The sequence below is a fragment of the Coloeus monedula genome, assembly GCF_965178545.1.
Source record: "Coloeus monedula genome assembly, chromosome: 1".
Lineage (NCBI taxonomy): Eukaryota > Metazoa > Chordata > Aves > Passeriformes > Corvidae > Coloeus > Coloeus monedula.
The window spans coordinates 45663603-45684280 of NC_138781.1; the positions used below are offsets into that span (position 1 = coordinate 45663603).

Consider the following 20678-nt stretch of genomic DNA (forward strand, 5'->3'; position numbering starts at 1 on the left):
GGACAGTCAAAAGAGGGGAGGTATGTGATGGCCATTTTTTCCTGGGCAGTCTGTGGAGAGAAGTAGGTATTTCCACCCCTTTTGAATCTACTGAGAACTGAGAGCTGTTGAACCTGGAAGGGAGGGACATGCGGGTTTAATATGGGATGTTCTTTTTAGGGAAGATTGTAATCTTAGACATTTGTGTTTATATTTTGTTCCTATAAATATTCTTCTCAAATTAATTTGTTTAAATGTAAAACTGACCCTTGAAATAGAATGTGGGTCACTATGCATAAAGTATAAACAGACTTTATTTTGAGATAAATGCAGGAGTGCAGTGATTACTACTTTTATCTCATCTTCTGCATCATCAATAAAATGGTAATTCCATTAAATATTTGTGCATTTATGGATCACAAAGTTAGCTTCCTCATAGGGTTTTGATTAAATTGAACAAAATAATGTCATTAACTTTCAGTTCATTGAAAGATTATTTTCCTGAGTGTTTCATAACCAAAATGAAACCTGCAGCTATAGACAATGAATACATGGCAAATGCTTTATATCCAGATTTTTTAATCCAAAATTGAAACATCAGCTCTATTTCATTTTAATTCTTAATATACTTAATTATATATTATTAAAAATTGAGCCAGAATCAGCAGAAAGAGAGAAACGTGTAAAAAAAGTTTTATTTCATTTGAAAGTTTTTGTAGCTTGTTCTCAGTAGACTACCAAGGCAGTTCTGCAAGTATGAAGTCCAGGATGCTTGACATAATGTTCTTTTTTTAAGAGTTTAAGAGAGTCTATATCCCTAAATCTTTAGGTCTTTTTGTCAAGGTTGTTTATAGAAAAGATTGACAAAATAACTCCTTACAGTGTAGTACCTGGAATTCACAAAATCCTTTCAAAATACCCTCTACAGCTGCTGTTACTAAACTGTTCTGTGTTATGAAGTGGCAGTGAAATCATTTGATGACTCATTCATTTAATAAAGTATCTCAAGCATGGACTATTTTCCCTTCTGAGAAGATTCATATATTCATAGCTCCTAATGGCCTTTATTCAGGAAATGTGTTTGTATTAATTGCTAATACATTGACTCTAGTAATCTGCGTTTTCTCATGTGGTATTTGGTTTGATGGATCACTACCCCTTCCCTTAGAAATATCCTTTACTAGTATTACCTTGGGGGAGGGGAGAATAGAGTTCCAAGGAAAAGGAAATGAAGTGAGACTTTTTTTATTGAACCTCAAGAAATTAAGATGCTAAGTGTGCTAAGTAATAATAGTGTCTCTCAAATGTAATACATAGAAAACTTAAAACGGTTTAAAGTAGACTCTGTTTAGGGGTCATATTGAGGTGTTTATATAAACAAGTATATTGCCAAGTGTCAGATTTTTAAGCTAGCATGGCTGATTCATTTGTTCCTACTGTTAGAATTACAGTTTTGGAGACTTAAATCCATGTCTTATGCAATGAAAGATGGCTTCTGGCATCTGAGTCACCTGATAGCATCTTTGCTTGCCTTGGAAGATTTAGTCATGGACGCTGAAAAAAAAAATAATTGCAAGTAGTCCTATTATGTTTGGTAGGAATATGTATTGCTCATATGTAGGGCTTTTGGAATCAGTGTCTTCTAATGTATTACAGTATTTTCTTCTTTTATTAAGGAAGAGATTTTTATTGACCAGTGAGAAATAGTTTTCCTTGGGGAACTGGAATTTGTTATTTGTAAAGGAGAGAGTTTAATCACTAAAGACCTGAAGCCAACACTGACTTCTAACTGATAATTCTCTAGATACTCCAACGTGATTTGCAACCCTACAGTGGCTCATTCAAGTATGTAGTAGCCATGACACATTGCCCATAGGCTGTGTGCTTGTGTAGGAATGTCAGCCCTTATGAGGGAACTCCCACAGGCTACATCAAGACCTCATGGCTGATGTGCTTCTCCCTCCTCTTCACAGACAAGCAAAGCACTTCATCTCCCTCTAGATTTCCTTCCGGCATAAATCTGAGTGCTGTGGTGTGGTGCCTGCAGAGAGGGGAAGAGCTAACACACAGTAGGGTACATGCTAGCATGAATGTTGTGGGAAATTATCCAGATTCCTCAGTTCAGGCAGCACTAGGGATCTCAAGATGTGAAATAAAATTTTCAGTGATTTGCATGATTCCCTCTCCCTCTACCAGAACACTACAATTTCTTCTTTTTGTGGAAGCGTTTTGTTGCTCATAACATGATAACCTACCATGTTTTCCTACAATTCATCCTTTCATTTGTTCTTGATTAATTCTTCATGGTTTTTCTTTTGCAAATGAAGAGATTTATACTTCCACTTCTATTACTTCCATGTATTTAGAGTAGCACTATTTGAAATCAAAGACTGCATTTTGACATAGCCAAGTCTGTGGTTTTCTATGCTTACATCTTTCTCACTTCCATCATTGTATCCTACTGCCATCCACATACATTTTTGTTTAAATGCAGTAAAATTAGCCCTGTTTTTTGGGTGGGTATCACCAGAACGTTAGTAGCGACAGCAAGGTCCATTTTGTTTTTCAGCAGCCTGTTTTCCCTTACCAGGATTTCCATGAGGTGATACTTGGAAATGTTTCAAAGAGGTTTTTCTTGTTTTATTTTCTGCCATAGCTCTCAATAAACATTGCTTTGGAGTACTTTTTTATTCTTCTGGTCTATATTACTTGGAGAATGGAAGTATGCTGCAGTGAAAGCAATATTTTTTAAAATTTGAGATAAAAAGCTCAATGTGAGTTTTTCTCAATTTTGAGAAAAATAACTATGTATACAAAATATAGAGCTTAATCATATGTAATTTGGTTGATCATCTTCCTGAGCACCCAATAAATCTGCCTGATACTTTGAGGCTCATTTACTACTTGTCTCTTGAAGAATAGATTTTTTTATGTATAAAATACTTAATATAGATCAATAAATAAGTCTTGTGCATGTAGACAAGGTGAATGTTTTATATATGTAACCTGCACATATATATATGCATATATAATATATACACACAAGCATATATATTATTACATATTTTATAATTCTATCTCTTTCTCTAAAAACGTGGTCTCTTACTAATGCTGCTTTTAAATTTAATCTGATACTGGTTTTAAAATACTGTTTCTAAGTGAGTCTTGTTTGTTGCTTTGTACAATTTCAAACAGCATTGTATTTCCATTGTAGTTATAGAGTTTGGAAATGGGAAATTATGAATTTTTAATATCAACTTTTTTGATATATATCTCTTGACTTGTTTCTGCCCCTTTCCCATCTTGTCTTTCAGGTATGAGCACATTCTGCTGGCTCCAGACCCAGTACCAATATATGCTCTGAAACTGCTGGTGGCCCTGACCAAGCACAGCCCTGCTTCTGTGAGGTAATACGACTACATATTCCCTGTTGCTCTGGCTTCCTTCTGTTTCAATTTCTTCTTTCCTATTAGGAATTAGCAATAACAGATCTTACTGTTGTACTGCTTTGACTACCACTTTGATTTAGAAAAATCATTGGAGAGTATTTGTTATAGAGCACAATCTTATGTCTTTTGTGTCAATTTTGTATGATTCTGGTTATTTTAATGTGGATTTAGCCAATGAAACAACTAGAGATAAAATCATAAGAATTTTAACATTAAAACTATCTTTAAAAATGTAAAAAAAAACACAAACAAAACCCAAAACATTATCAAAATTTTTGTTCAGCTAAACATATTTGTAGCTAGGACAAAGGGGATGTGTTTGTTAAAGGTTCACACCAGTCAACTCACTTGAAAGCTGATCAATTCTCCTGCAAACACATCTACCCTTAAAGTTCCTAAATATGGATTTTAATTTTTGGTATAGGTAGACTCAGTATGTTTAGAAGTACCTTAGTATCCCTTGCTTCTTGTTCCAAAATTTAGGCTGTGATGGACAGAAAAAAAATTAAAAACTGTGTCATAGAACTTACACTGTGTGAGTTGATAGTTATAAGGAGTGATCTCTCCATCTTCCTGGATATGCCCAAAAATGTGGTTATTCTTGTCATTGACCACTGTCTACTTGTGGTGTCTGATAGTGTTATGGCTCAGAGGTTGCTGAGCATTGTACTGTCTTGCTTTGGTTGATTAAAATGAGCACAAGATTAAAAAACATCAGGAAGGAAATTTAATTTGTTTTCCCACTTTTTATTACAAAATATGAAACATCCTCTTTTAATCTTTTATGATGCTACTGGGAATGGTGCTTTAATATACTAAGTAGACTACAAATGAACTAGGAAATACGGTGGCTTGAGATTTTAAATGTATTGAATTGTATAGAACAGTTTTCATTGTAAACAAGCTGTTTATGCTACTGTAGGATTTTATGTATTCTAGAAACAAATAGAACGGCTTTCCATTTTTAGAATTAACCTACAGATATTCTAGTACTTTAAGAGTTATGAAGAATACTTCTGTAACTAGAAAGCTGGTTATAGTAGCAGCACATTTCCTCTGCCTACTGAATTTGCTTTATTTCCAGAATCATACGTATTTCCCATTATGCTCAATGTAGGTAGATTGTGGATGCACACTCATTCTCATGGTCATCTGGCATCAGACAGGAGCTTTTTTCTTAATATTAATAAAAAGCAGCTGTGGATATTCAATGAACTATTAATAATTTGAAATACCAGTATGTCCAGCACTCTCATTTTAAGAACTGGCTACCAGATTCCAGATTCTAACCCATCTGTAATTGTTGTGTCTCTCACATAGTTTACAAGTCTTCTTTTAGTAAATCATTTGTTTGGCTGGGTTTCTTAAGGAGCACAGTTTAGGCAATTCCCTTGGTCTGTCTTTTTCCTTATTCTTTGACTTCCCAATAAATTTTGCAGGAAGTAGCCAATGCTTCAAAAGCATGAGAGAGGTGAATAATATATTCATACTGTTACAAATTGCTGGTGAACAAAATAGAAACCAGGTACATGCTATAGTGAATACTATATCACAATTGGTTCTGTTTTGGTTCAATGAGTAACTAATTAGTATTCATGAAGCTCAGAAATACTCAAGGCATATGCTCTCTTTTGTTCCTTTCATTAGACAGATGGAAAGTCTCTGCAAAAATTGTGATGGAGAATAAATAAATAACACTGGACACAAATCCTGTGGGATTTAGTTTGTTCTTTGTGGAAAAACTCTACTGCATTTTAGTACTGATGAGAGTGATGTGAGTCACTGCATTGAGCCTCTGTGGCTTCTTCAAGCTTACATTTTATCCACAATGCCTGGCTTTCAAGGATGGATACTTTCTCCTGTGTTTTTAAATGAATAAAAGTGATGGTAGCAAAAAGATCGTAAAATGACAAAATTTTAAATTAGTATTTACCTTACTGTTGCAATGTCTTTCAAAAATAGTTATTAATACTGTTATTTTGAAGTAAAGAGTGCATTGGGAGGAGGAAAAGGCTAGTGTGCTTTTATTTAGTTTGTTCATATGATACCTTTTTCTTGGACATGCTCACCTAAGAGATTCTTGCTTTCTTGCTCTCTTTTTATTAATTCTACTAATTTTCTTGCATCTCACACTTACTGTTCTTCTTCTCACCACCAGCTCAGTTTTTACCTGTGTGCTCCCTGATAGAGGCATCTGCATTTGAGCAGTTCTTATTTTAGCACTTGGAAGGAGACAGATGCACTCCATTTTTTTGTTTCCTTTTTTTCATAGCTGATACTGTAAATTAGTTAAATTGTGATATCAGAGGAAAGACATCTCATCTTCTTCCTACTATTATTGGACATTTCTGTTTTCTGTTAAAGGCTGTTTGTTATATATAGCATAGATACAGATATTCGAATACAATTATATTTTTGGTGTTCTTTAAGCTTATGATAAAATATTGTCGTTACAATACATATTTTGAATGCCTTTAATTAGCATTTTATAAGAATACAAAAAATAATTTGTAATCTTTGCTCCACTGTTGAAGTAATTTTTAACACTCTCTGTTGTGGGAGCTCTTCCACTCCATTGCTTTTCAATTTAGCAGTGAAGAACTCTAGTGATATCCCATTAATGTGCTGCAGGATTAATCTCTCAGCAACGTAAGTTGCCTCTTGTATAAGATGGTAGCTGTAAAAAACCTCAACTTTAATGTGTTTCTGTGGACACTTTTAAGTATTTGGATATCTGATCATATGAGCATCCACAGGAAGAAAATCCAGTTTCAGAAAAGGATGAGTGTTTTCTTGTCTATTTTGACCTGAATGGGTTAGAGTATAATTGAATCAGGTACCCCTTTGTACCTGCTTTTACATCACACAATTGCTGTCTGATACAGCCTCACTTAGAATTTGTTTACTAAGAAAATAGCAGATATTGGAAGAATGAGCTTTGAACAGAATTTGTCCATCAGTTGCCTATTTTATACTTGTCTCAAAGCAAATAGTCTGGCTTTAAACCTTTTAGTAGTATTTTGTTGTGGCTCTCCTAAATACCCATTGCCTTGTCTTCTTCAAGAATGTTTAATATTTTGTGATAAGAGAAACTGTGGACATTAAAACCAGTGTGAGTGTTAATAGCAGAGTTCATGTTTAGCTGTATCAAGACTGCTGATTTTAAAAGAAATCACTGATATTGAGGGAAGTTGTAGCTTCAGTTAATGATTCATTTCTGGACTACTGTAAATTTGCATTACTTCTTTTGCCTTCATGTTAATTGCTCTTGGTGGATTGTACCTGTGTGAAGAGCTTTTGGAGGAATACAATTTCTCATAGTGGGAGCAAATGTCTGTAGCAGGCTGAGGTTGGATTTAGCTATGCAAAGTCTGCATTCAGAAAGAATCTATAAAGGGTTGGGGGTTTTTTTGGTTCCTGCTTTGAGTCTTTTATGCTCTTTGTTGTGGTCTGTAATGATCAGATTGCTAGGTTTTTTCTAGTAATGAGGAGGAGTTTATGTGAATTTCTTAGTTTCCTCTTAAAACTAAGAATATACTATACCTATACTTATATGGTATACCAGTTAGCTGCTCTTAAATGTTTTGACTGTTGTAATAGATTCTATATTGTGCTACTCAGGAAACTTTACTGGATCATGATTCTTAACTTGCCTTCTGGCCTTACAGAGACCCTTACAAAATGTAGTTGTGTGCACTCTTAGGCAGCTACTCAGCCTACCTTTAGTCAGAAACTCACAGCATCTGATGACATTAATATATCTGAAAGCTAAACCTTCTAAAATATGGAGTCTGAATTTTGTGGGTTGCTAAAATAGACAATTTTGGTTGCAAGGAAGGGAGACAGTAAAAGTAATAGAATAGAAGTGGGGGGAATGTCAGATACTGCATCAGATAATGATCATGGAAGTGGGACACATTCCAGTATTCTATTAAGGTCATTTCCTGAGGGAGAAACACTTAACTAAAAACCAGTGATAAGGCACCCTTCTTAGATGTATGGTGAAGGACAGGGAACCAAATTAAGCAACCTTTCTCACCTCCTGTCCTTAAAATAAATTTTCCAGACAAACATTAGGCACTGTTCTAAAAAAAGGGGAAAAGGCATCAGAAACCAAAACAGGAAGGTGCTGAAGAGAAACAACAAAAAATCGGCTGCTTCTAAATGGCACAGATCTAGTACCTGTGAAGATGACAGATAGATCAACTTTGTACATTGCAGCTTATTGTCTTGGCTAATTAAAGTAACTGTCATAGTGTCTTTGGAATCATCCAAAAATTGTCCAATTTTCAGACTTTGTTTATGCTACTTCTTGTACCCTATGCATTATCTATTAAAGACCATTAAAGGCACATTTTAGAGTTGGTGTTAGTATGAGTTGATCGTCTTTTCATACATCAGGATGATCTACATCAGCGTTTAGTTACATTCCAGTATATTCTGAAATGGTCTAAAATCCTTGCCCTTGATTTCAAAAAACAAACAGTCAAAAACCCCAAACAAACCCCAAACCAAAACTAAATTCTTTGGAGTTTAGTGTGGTGCTTTTAATTGCTAGGACTGTGATTCAGTTCATTTGTTAGCATTGTGGATAGATTGTCTTTGAACCTGCTGTAGTTCCTTTGCCATTATACTAGAGGAGTAGTGCTTTAGTGCTTTCCCTGATTAATGTGGGCTTATATTAATTGCTTTAAAAACACTTTGTTCTTCTCATTAGTCATTTTAATTTCCTAGTTTAAAGTTGAAATGCTTACTTTAAAAAGTAGATCTATTTGCTTCTAAATTACTTCCCTGTTTTTATGTGTTGTTTTATTTTCTCTAATGAATATGAATAAAATAAAATGGAGTAGTTCTGATAGCAGGTAAGCCTTAGGGCCTAGTCCAACTGAACTGAGCAGTAGAATTACATCTTAGAGGTGTACAACATTAGTGAGAAAATCACAATCCAGATGGATTGAGAGAGATAGCCAGAGGATGAAACTGTTTTGTTAGAACTTCAGGGAATGTTTATGTAGATTTAGAACCTGATTTTGATTTTGATTATGCTAGTTTCACATCTATGGAAATTGATGTTGTAAAAACCCTGATTTTCCTTTTAGAGAAGTAATGCTAATATAAAACAGCAGAGAATTTTTATGATCTTTGCTGTTCTTACTGTTTGGTGTAAAGTTTGCATGTATGCCGCTTTATCAAATAACACCAGGCAGGAAGACTTGCCCAGAAACAGACTCTTGAAATGTTAAGTTTTGTGTCAGCTAATAACACTGTTGACAAGTCGCACATCATTGTAATTCATATCAAAGGCAGTGGTCAGAGTTCATTATTGCAAGGGAGTTCTCATAGTCTAGTCATGTGCAGACTGTAATACTAATCACCATTTTTAATGTCATACACAACTCCTTAGTGTTACATTTTAAAAAAGCCCCTTTAGTAAAGGAATAAGCTATTAACCTTAAACCTGTAATTTTGTTTCCTCTTTCGTGTTGCTGATCAATTACTGAATGTCTAACTTGTAAAAATGTGACACAAATATTTGATGTTACTCCTAAGTGAATTTTTGAAAAGAGTCATGTTGGAAGGTTCAAATAAGTACTCTTTTAATGTAAAGCATTAAAAAGGAGCAAATCCATTCATTCTTGGTTATTTTTACTTTCAATAGTGAATTTTTGGTTTTGTGTATATAAGTAGCAAATGAGGAAGAGTCAGCTGGTTGGGGTGCAGACTTGAGTGAATTCAGTTCTGCCATGAATCCTCTGTTCAGCATGAAGCAAATCTAAACCACTGTCCAGTCTGTTCTCTTGTGTTCAATAGTAGGTGCCCAAAGAAGACTACAGGAAGGAGTCAGTGAGTGGGAATACTTTCTGGAGGCTTTCTCAGCCCCCTATGAGTTATTATTTTCAGAACCCATATAAGATAATGTGGTGTTCTGTAGATGGTAGCTATTGAGGAGTAAGTTTCATTTCATTTATGTGGGTTGAAAAAGATATTTCACAAATAGCTTTCAGCATAAATAGTTATTCTGTAAATAACCGCATGCAAATAAAGATCTATCATCTTCAGGTTCATTTGGTTGTTGGTTTTTTGGGTTTTTTTTTTGATTTCTTTGTCTGATCTGGTCACTTGCCACTTAATTTTATGCCATCATCTTACAGTGAAAAGGAACACTACTTCATAAATTTCTAGAATATTGTCTCCTTCAGCTGTCTCCCCCAACCTTTGCAATCTACACAGTCATGCCTATTTTTTAAGAGCCCTTAGTGGGGTTCAAAAATCTGTCATGGATTTGACATTTCATCCCTTTAAAATGCATGTCTTCATTCTTGCTTTGTGCATATCCACCAGTTCTGTTCTTCAGAATGATTTCTACTCATTTGTTCAGCTTAGAATGTCTGTCTGTAACACCCAGATTTTCACACCCTCCCATCGAACTTTTATCTAAAGCGTCTATCTGATAACATATTTTCTGCCTTTCAAATTTTTAAGGTATCAAACCTGTAACAAAAAGCTTTTTGTGTTCAGTGTCCTGCAGTAGATTTTTGTTTTGCAAGAAAGTAATTCAGGATCTCTTAGAGAAACAGATCTCACATATTGTTGGAAAGCAAAATTGGAGGCACAATCTCATTCTGAAAATTGTTAGTATATTCAAAATTCAGACTGTACTGATAGCAAGTCTTTTAAAATCAGCTGGCCAGTTATTTTGAGCCAGTGCGGTTTAGTTATATATAGATTTAAATGAGATGGAAATATTTAGTATTGTTGTTTAGTATTATGATTTGCATATTGTATATCATGATGATTCTGAACGGTTTTTGAACTGGGTAGGACCTAATTTAATATAAATTATGTAACAGTTTATGAAGAACCAAAATAATTTTGGTTTAAAATATGAACATTCTATGAAATAAATTCCATAGCTAAACTCCTGTTTCACCAGCTTTAAGACAATTCCTTTGTAAAACTATGTAAGACAGCTATGAAGAGTGTGATATTGTTACTCTCTCTCTTGAACACATATATGCAAAGTTGGGATAAATCAGCTTTAAGCCTTGTCTTAATGCAATGCTTGATGTGACTTTGTGCTTTAGCGAAGTTATATGTATGATTTTCTTTCAAGGCTGCAGCTTTTTATTGTTTCAATCATAAAGGTTGGCAGGTGACCTTTAAGAACAGACCTATTGGGTCTAGTTTTGTCTTAGCTTGTCTCAGCAGAAAGTATAGCTGATTTTGTAATGTTGTAACAATGGGGACTGCTTGCAGTGTTTGAAAACAATTGTTTCATAATTTACCCTTTACCACAAAAGCATTTTTCTAGGTTTTGCCTGGACTAGGATTGCTTAGCTATTCTTGGTATTTGATTGTATTTTACTGCTAATGTGTTCACAGTTTAAATGCTGCTTATGTAGCAAAGTGAGCAGCTTTTGCTGGGGTGAGTAATTCCAATAAGCCCTAAGTGTAAGTAGGCTTGTGCTGGCAAAACTTCATTTTGTCAGTATGATTGCTGTTACTGTAGTTGCTCTTTCTGGGAGTCTGTGGTGTTTAAATGACTTCCTTTACATTCAATATTGTTATATCTACATCAGCAAAATTCAGTTTTGCAGGCATGGACTAAGCTTTTAATTTAACTAACAGATTTGGCTCTGGAAATGAACCTCAAATATAATAAGTCTTCATATCTGTAATCCAGGGACTTTCTTATGACCTGGCTGTATCCAAGCTGCCATAACTGTCTATTTAAGGGCTGTTGGATGGCCCAGAGGAGAATAGCTTTCATGTTCTCCTGACCCATGAAAGGAACTTGTTTCCAATGCATATGGAAGAAATATTCCCTCAATTTAATAAGAAGAGAAATTGTCCTTAAATTCAAGCTTCTAAACTTAGAAATAATGAGTTTCTTTCCTTACCTGAGTTTTCCCACTGTTGAGTGTTATTTTTCTGTATGCAAGAAAAAATGAACACATTTGTTTGAACAAGGCTGTTACTTAGTTTTCTAAATGTCTATATGTGGGTGCATAAAGTGATACTGTTTTTTTATGTTTTGAACAGTTTAGCGGATATGTTTTACTTGTCTCTAGGTCCACATGCCAGTGCTGTACAATGCAGCAGATCTTCTTATTCATACCACCCTTAACTCTATATATAGATTCTACATCATAGAATCATTATTACATTTAAGTGAAGGCAAGGATCAGAGAAACAGAAAAACAGTATGAAAAAGTAAACCATTATTATTATTCATACATAATGCATATATCTGCATTACTTAGAAGTAGTTCTCAGTTATTCGTAGGTATGGTTGTTCTCTTAGCCTGGCTTTCATTCATTATTTTATTTCCTTTACAATACATAGTTCCAGCAAATATGAACAGCCAGGGCTCTTAGAGGTGATATTAATCTAAATGAAGCATTTCTGTTATGACCTTTGGATGTCTGTTCTAGCCCCCTCTGATTTTTTTCATTAAGTTCATAGAGGAGAATGTAAAATTCCTTTTAGCTGCTTCAGTTCATGGTCTAATATTTTAGCTTACACTATCCATAAAAATAACACCTTCTTCTCGTTTCTTATTGGATATGAATAAAAACTCTTACATGGAACGAAGTGATTTTAGGAGTGTATGAGTTCTTTTTAACAAATAGTTTACCAAACAGAATTAATCTGATTATTGTTTTACCAGAAGCCAATATATAGTTTTACACAGTAAAGCTTCAAACATGAAATTATATACTTATTTTATATAACTTTTGTTTATTCAGAGAGAACTATGTAATATAAATTGGTGTTTTTAACTGACATACTACTGGCAAGACGATTTTGTAGTGTGTTGTACACTAAGATCCCAGACATGCTCTCTGTGTTTGAGCTCTGCATTTATTACATGGGCTTCTTAATGCAGTCTTATCTCTGTTGTATCACAAAGTTAAACCTACCAATTGTTTTTGAAGCACTTCAGTGATACACATTATAGTGACACAAGAAGAAATTTCTGAAACACAATTTGGTGTTCCCTGTGGTGTTTGGTGAATAGGCGTTTAGTGTAGTGTGTAAGAAAAGGTGAAAATCATTCTTCCAATTAGACAATATAATACAGTAAAAAGCATGTAATCATGTAATTCATATGTCGTCATAGTGTGAGAGACACACATGCTTTACTAATACAGTGTTTTGTGTTCTAAGAATAGAAAACTACATTAACATGAAGTATTACTGATTTTTGAGAATACTCTTTCTATAAGCATATATATGCTGGGTTTTACCTGATTTTGAAGTGCTGGAGAATATGGCTGACTCCCTTTGGCCACCACTGCTCAGCACTGTCAAGTGACTGACAGAAATATCATATATAAATATGTTAAACCCAGGAAGTTAGTTAACATGGCATTCTTTAAAAAAACACAGTATATTTATAATTTCATTATGTGTGCTGAGTCTATTAATTCAAACATGGTGCACTCTGTTTCATAATATGTGTTGTTCTATACTTAAAATTTTCTATTAATTTCTGCCATTAAAAAATGCTAAGTTAATTACTGTTCTACTCACTTGAATTGCATCAGTGAAGCTGACCTAGCATTGCTGTTTCTGTTTAATATCTGAAATGGAACTCATTTTTGTTGAAGGCTAGTCAAAGGCTAAGGTTCTGGGTCATGGATCTTGGCACCAGCTATTCTACTACTCTGTTCCTGTTGTGAGTTTACTGTGTTGAATAAGAATTCACTTCCTGTTTTTAAATAAATCTTAAAATATGTTTTTACAGCCTCATGGAAGAAATCCATCTTTTTCCAGTTCTTTTTCAAGTCATCTTGGTAAGAATAATTTTTAAATATATATATATGTATTCTAATAGATAGTTATCCTGTCTCCCAAATCATGTCAAACTAGTAAGTTTTATTAGGCATGTTGATAAAGTAATAGATGTTGGTAAAATCAAATGGAACAGTCTAGCAAAACAAAAGAATCTAGTGTAAGCAGACAGTTAAGAGCTTCTCGCCAACTAGTCCACCTGTGTAAGAAGTTTCTTTAAGGTAAGTATTTTTTCTTTTTTGAATGAAAAAATCCCCTGAAAAACAGAATTAATGAGCTTGATTCCTAATTAGAACTATATATTTTCCCAGTCCATACAAGAAATGTTGAGGAAGTTGCATTTTATTTAATAGTATCAAATACAAATTTGATACTGTTGGCATGGTAGTCTCAAATCCCACTATTTGCTTTTATAATTTCTTTCAATATAAAGTATCAAGGATAGTCACATGTGGAACTTCCATCCCTAAGTAGGATCTGCCACTTACAAAGGTCATGAAAACTGTTGGTTTTGTTTCTCTGAAATGTTGCAAAACAAATATGTTAATGAGAAAGAGAAATCTTTAGGCTAGTTTGGAAGGTGGATACTGTGCTATCCATTAGCCTTCTCATTGTTAAATTCCAGTCTCTTGTTAATTTTTTTGATTTCTAAGTTCATGAAGTTGTATCAGGTAAGTGTCCTGTCTTGTAAGCATGCTCCTGATGATTTCTAAATATGCATTATAAGTAAATACACATAATTTATGCAGTGCAAGCAGATTGCATACTTGCTTTTGTGTCATTCATGAAATTCAGTCTTTTTCAGGGTAGATGAGGTTCATAAATGGGATTCTGAATCAACTTTGATATTCCTTTCTTAAGTTTTTCAGTATTTTAATCTTTAATTTAAAATTCCTTTGCAGTGATTTATTTCACTGCCTATCATTTTGAATCTCTTTAATGCTGCATACCCAGATGAGCCCTTTTTTATTAAAGTAATCTTGTTAGCGATGATAGATTTTTCCAGCAGCATACAGAACACCGGCTTTATGATATTTTGTGTACATATATGTACAAATCTCTTCTTGTGATAAGTATTAAGAACAAAACCATATATTTTACTGTAGTTCATAAATAGTTTTGACCTAGGATGAGTACTAATTTTAGGTAGTAATAAAAGAAGAACTCAGTAAAATATGGAAGTCAAATGTTTCATGTTAACATCCTTAAATATTTAGTTAATATTTGAAATGGCTTCAGGTGTTGGAATCTTGAAATTTAACTATATATATGAATGTGTATATATATATGTGGTCTTTTTTGGCTCAAGGGATGCGAAATACAATGCCAGAAACAGTAAGGAGGGTGGCAACCTGTTCCTCTGTTTTCCCTACAGGAAACTGAATTCAGCAAAGGAATTTCAGGCAGTTGGGAAAACTCAGGAGCTAGGATTAATCAGACTGGAGGAGTTAATCATTAGGCTGTTTTTCTTTTGAACAGAAGGGATTGAACAGGACAGATTAACGAACTCCCTCATCACAAGTTTCTGGAATAATTTTCACAGTCATGTGGGTGAAGGGAGTCACATACAATTTGATTCCCATTATTCTCCATAAACTAGTCTTTGTCTAGGTTTATATTTTTATCCGTTTCAAGAAACAGCACAAATAGTAATGTTGAGCTCTGTGTCATTATAGCTAGACCTTTACCAGACCCTAAACTATTGAATTTGAATTATGCTTCAGAGTCAATCCTCTATTTTATACCGACAATAAATTAAGGTAGAGCTATTACTATCAAGTTCATGGTTTATTAGTAGTACTTAATAATTTCTATTCCAAGGCTCAATATCCAATGTGTATTTTCTATGTATCATTAAACATAGTTCATGTCATTTCCTGCAATGCAACTGACAGGACGTGAGCTCTGTTAGACTCTGAAGGGAAATATTGTGGGCTCAAAATTGAAAAGCATCTCCAGGAGCAGGAGGCTTTTTCTAGGCTGTGCTGCAGTCCAAGTGGGATTGGATATACTAGCTATAATCTAGCTACACAGTAGCAAGGACACGATGGCTTGCAGATACTGAGCAGTTCGCAAGAAATAAGTTTTAATATGACTGCTTTTTGCTGCTCATCAGTGTAGAGTTATACTACCTCTTATACTGCACCCTACCCAATATTGTGGTCTAAGCGGTAACACTGAGATTTGGCAATTTTTTTAATCTTCTGTCATCCCTCTGGACCAGCTAGATCTCTGAATTCAATCAAAGCATATGAAAAATATCCTTTCATTTCACTTATTACTGCAATTTTTTACATGTTATAGTTGCCAAGAAAAAAAATAACTGGATCAGTGAAAAAAAATCTGTTACTGTCTACCTAAAAAGTTGTTCTAAGAGAATAGCCATACTTTATCTTCACCTGAACTAGGGTTTAGTCGCTGAGCTAATTAATAAGAGGCTTTAAGTAGAGTTCCAGTTCCCCTGGAAACCCTCTGCACTCATTTATCTCTACACTTTGTTGCATTTAGGAAATGCACATTAATGGTGTGGTTTGTGAGTATGTGAAAAACCTGAATACAGTTCTTCATTACAGAACTTCAGAGGTGAATTTCATGTTATACCTGAATGCAAATTAATTTCATCAGTACCTTGATCCCAGATCCTGGTGCTAGTGCTTACGTAGATTATAAGTAGTCCTACAAAGCAATATGAAGGTATGACTGCAATATGAGTAGACATTGATCTTGCAATAATGTGTAATGTGGTCAGTGAAAATGTAGTGATGTGTATAGAGACATATTGACAATTTAGGGGTATTTTCAGGACAAGAAGGGATTTAAAAGCAGGAGGAAAGTTGACACCATAGTGTGAAAAAATTAAAAGGTGCAAACTCCCCATGGTAGTAAGATTAAATATAATGAGACAAATTCCATTATTATGTAAATAATGCCAAAAGTTGGGTTGATTTAATGTATAAATATGAAATGCTGCTGTTGATGAAGAAGGGGTTGTAGCAGGAAAAGTTACTGTGGGTTATATTTAATGTTTTACTTTCTTGCTGCCTATTTCATGTTTTACTTTTCTTGCTACATCCTTAGTATTCTTTTTCTAATATATTTTGCTATGTCAAACCTATGCCATCTGCCTGCAAATCAGCTTATGATATACAAAATACTGATTTTGATTATTACATTATAATGCTGGAATGAAGTTGATAAAGGCTTTGGAAGTGTTTTATTGCCATATTTGTAAATTACGGCTATTTGTATTTTAGATTGCTGCCAAAATTTTGCTGAGTAGCAAGCAATGAAGTTGACATAAATGTTATCTTCTGTGTTGTGTTACTTTTGAAAGAGTAACTTCATAAATATTACCTGGTTTCCATTTAGTGTTACTTGAATGAAAAGCTGTTGCACAGAAAAGAAATCTTGTGTAGTTGATGAAATTCTATTTTTCTGCTGCTAAGTTTTAAAACTAAAGCTAATGATGCTTGTGATTAGGAGCTCAGTGCTACCCTGTTTTTAAAGCTCAGTAGTCAATTGTCTGCTTATCCTATTAAAGTCTCTGGTGTAGCTTTTAGTCACACCAGCATATTATCACAGACATCAGTTTTGCTGTAAATTTTTTTTGCAAAGTTCTGTATTTTAACAGCCAGTTAAAGTCTAAAGGCATATTCTTTCAATAAAAATTACTTTATAGTAAGATGGAATATTATTGTATTTAAAAATGATATCTTATTATTAAATATGATCAACCAATAGTAACTAGTGTCTTCATGTCTAAACTGCCCAGTCTAGTTTAAAGATTCAGTGGTTGTTTTATTTATACTATCATTCACAAGCAAGTCCACATCTTTTCTTACATTTGTGAAATAATTAAAATTAATTTTAAAATTACATATTTTAATTTATTTTCCTTCAAATACAGTGCAAAGCTCTTAGTATGAAAATACAAAATATATTTCTCTTTACAGTCCTATTAAAATATTTTTGTTCATTTTTCCTAGCTGTGTATAAGTTTGAAATTTTATACTGTCCCTGTGTATTTTGGGATGGCTGTATTGGACATCTTAAAATAAAGAATCATATACTGCTCATGTTTTTGATAGACTGCAGTCAGCCTATGCTTGCATGCTCAAAAAATGCTTCAAAATCATTGTTATGGTGGCAGTCACTGATCCTTTTAGAAGGTATGCTTTGCTCACTTCATTGTAATTGCAGTTGAAAATAGAGTTCAATATTGCATTTATCACTAAGGGAGAGAATATTAGCTAAGCATAATTAAAGGAAAAATTGTAATAATTACGTAAAAAATAGATAAGAAACAAGCCACTCCAGTTTTCTTGTGTAACGACTTATTTTCAAGAAAGCTAACAATTTTGTGGAAATTTTGTCTAGTAGAGGATACATAGCCATGTATAACTAGATTGCTTTGGTATAGTTAGATTGCTTTTTTTTTAAATTAAAAATAATTCTAACCAAAGTCCTTCAATTAAAAAAAAAAAGTTGTGAGAAAGAAGTTGTATAGCATCCAAGTGGAAGCAATGGTTGGATTCTGTATTTCATTTTGAATTTTAATAGGAGGAAAAAGCTACAGGAAATGGTTATGGTCAGAGATGCCACTCCTTGTGATCCAGTTAAAGTAACGAAGCCATCCCCTTAGAATTATTTAAAAATAATAATTGTTGTAAGGCCAGTCTTACCTGTGAAAATACTATAAAAATGGAGAAGAAGAAGACTGGAGAGGAAAAAAAAGAGCCTCATCATTCCTCTTTTGCTTGGTTTCTATTTTCTAGTGAGATATTTCAGTCATATATCATTTGAGGGAAGAGGTAGAGGTATTTTTCTGCCTAGCAGCCACATGGATGACAAGTAGAGAGGAACATGGATCAGAGGTTATTGCAGCATTTGAAGCATTAGTTTACTTGTGTCTGTTAAAGAAAGCACCTCCTAGTCCAGCGTGGTGCACAGCTTGTTGGTTGTCTGAAAGAATGGGAAGCATGCTTCTAACTCTTCCAAGTACTTGTAGTCCGTTCAGGATGAGTATTTGAAACAAAAGACAGACAGGAGATTCTTTCTCTTATATTCTGTAAAGAGTACATGTTTATGGTGCGGAGTTCATCTCCTGGAAAAAATTAGGATAGTACATTTGGCAAATAATAAAAGCTCTAGCATTTAGTGTGAATGGGTCCTTGGTCTTCTATGCTATAAATGAGCTTTGACTTGAAGTCAAAGCTTTCAGCTCTGCACTCGCATGAGAAGATTGATGCTGATTGATTGCTCTGGACATCTCACTCTAGTCTGTGGGCATACTCAATCCTTAATTTAGAATCAGCCCTCTCTTAGAAAAATCAACACAGAGTTATCTGGGAATGCTTAGTCTACATGTGTTCTAAAGAACAGGAAATAGTATTTATTTTAGTACCTTTGTGTGTGGTATTCCTGTTCCTCTCTGTATATTCAATGCTGTTACAAAAACATCCCATGCAATGGCTCTTTTTGGTGTATTTCACCTGCTCATTACTGCTGTAAGGGAAAACCTGCATTTATAAGGTATCTGAAATTAGATTCTAAGGGGGATTTTTATGGCTTCTACAGGATGGACATTAGTTATAGTTAGAAACCTTAAATGTATCCATAATGAACATCTCTATTTTTTTCTCTATTTTTTTTTCTCTCTGAAGTGTGCATATTTCCTCAAATCTACTATATCTAATAGTCAAATTGTATGCTGTGGCAGTGTATATAAAACTGCTGTGACAGATTAGGAATGTAATCTATGAGGATTTCTGAAAGTGAAAACGCCAAAACCTATTTTAATAGGTAGTTTATAAAGCAAAATAATTGCTAGTTTTGAAAGACATTTAATATCCAAAGATGGGTTTAGGAGAAACTAGAGAAAAATTGTCGAGCTATCTTAGAATTTATGTATTTGGAATCAGAAAAAATTACAAGATATCATTTAAAGAAGATACATGTACTGCAAGTGTAAAATTTACTGTGAGTAGAACATTTTTAACAGTGAGAATGGTTTAAATCCTTTCCAAACTGACAAGTTTCTTACCAGTGCATTGAAGTCTTGTGTCAACATTCAGTAAGGTATTACATTTATTCTCTTTTTAATGAGAAATCAAATTAATAGGAGTGTTTCTATAGACCAAAGAAGACACTGTGAAATGCAATAGGGTATAGTATGTTAACTTCCAATTTTCCAGGAATAAAATATGGCTCCTCTGGTAGGAATGTTAGGATTTTTTATTAGCCTGTTAACTTGCTTAAGCACTTTCAGTTTAAGGATGAGATTCCTGAGACTCGTTACCTCTTTCAAATTTCTGACTTGAAAATAGTGTATACTAAAAAGGGATAAGCCTGCACATCAGAACGGGTACTCCTGGAAATAAACACGTCTAAGTGGAACTCTCATGAGAATTTTTTAGCAGGAAGAAGAATCCTGCTAATAGAAAGTTTTATTTTCAGAAACAGATTTATTTCTGTGTCTATGTCTGTGATCTTTTAGTCAGGAGTTTCTGAGGAAGTGTTTGTACATATAGATGTTTAATTAGTGCTGAATTGGGTTGTTAATCTGATTTGGTCAACTGATCTCTGCAATTATTAACACTGTACATGGAATGAATTCTTAACAGTTTTGTTTTATTCATGTGTAACTATCGTGTTCTTAATAGATGACAACAAAACTATTAAAAGCCAAAATGCTTGGTATAAAAACTATTTCTGATTGTGATTAATATTAAGAACCCATGACATTTGTTTTCTTTCCCCAGATGTCAGGTGATATGCAGTGGTTTTGCATATGGATAAAGCAGTCACAGAACCACATATTGTCGGAAGTTGGAAGGGACTCATAAGGGTCATAGTGTCCAACTCCTGCTTCCTTCAGAACTACCTTAGTCATTATATGACTAAGAGTCTTGTCCAAATGCTCCTTGAAATCTGTCAGGCTTTGTGCTGCAACCACTTCCCTGGGCAGCCTGTTCCAGTGCCCAGCCACCCTCTCAGTAAGGAATCCTTTCCTAATGTCCAATCTGAACATCCCTTGATGCAGCTCCATTCCATTTCCTTGTGTCTTACTGATGGTCACCAGAGAGAGATCAGCATCTCACCTCTGCTGCCTCACTTGAGGAAGGTGTAGACTTAATGAGGTGTCCCCTCAGCCTTATCTCCTCCAAGCTGAACAAGCTAAGTGACCTCATCTGCTCCTTGTAAGTCTTGCACTTGAGACCTTACACCATCTTGTTCACCCTTCTCTGGACACACTAATAGTTGTCCTCTTACATGTAGTGCCCATCCTCTTCCAGTGTAGTGCCAAAACTGCCCCCAGGACTCCAGATGAGGCTGCCCCAGTGCAGAGCAGAGTGGGACAATCCCCTCCCTTGCCTGGCTGGTGAAGCTGTGCCTGATGCCCCCCAGGACACGCTTGGCCCTCCTGGCTGCCAGGGCACTGCTGACTTACA

The 20678-nt window shown here is 34.5% G+C and overlaps 1 protein-coding gene across 1 annotated transcript in view; it reads left to right on the forward strand.

Moving 5' to 3' along the window:
- ULK4 (unc-51 like kinase 4) overlaps positions 1–20678 on the forward strand; it is a gene marked incomplete at both ends in the record, with an annotated part of 221246 nt that overhangs the window by 87610 nt on the left and 112958 nt on the right. The window contains 2 exons of the mRNA XM_082281603.1: positions 3294–3386; positions 13181–13229. Of these exons, the coding sequence (XP_082137729.1) occupies positions 3294–3386; positions 13181–13229 (142 nt within the window). The remainder of the gene's footprint in view (positions 1–3293; positions 3387–13180; positions 13230–20678) is intronic.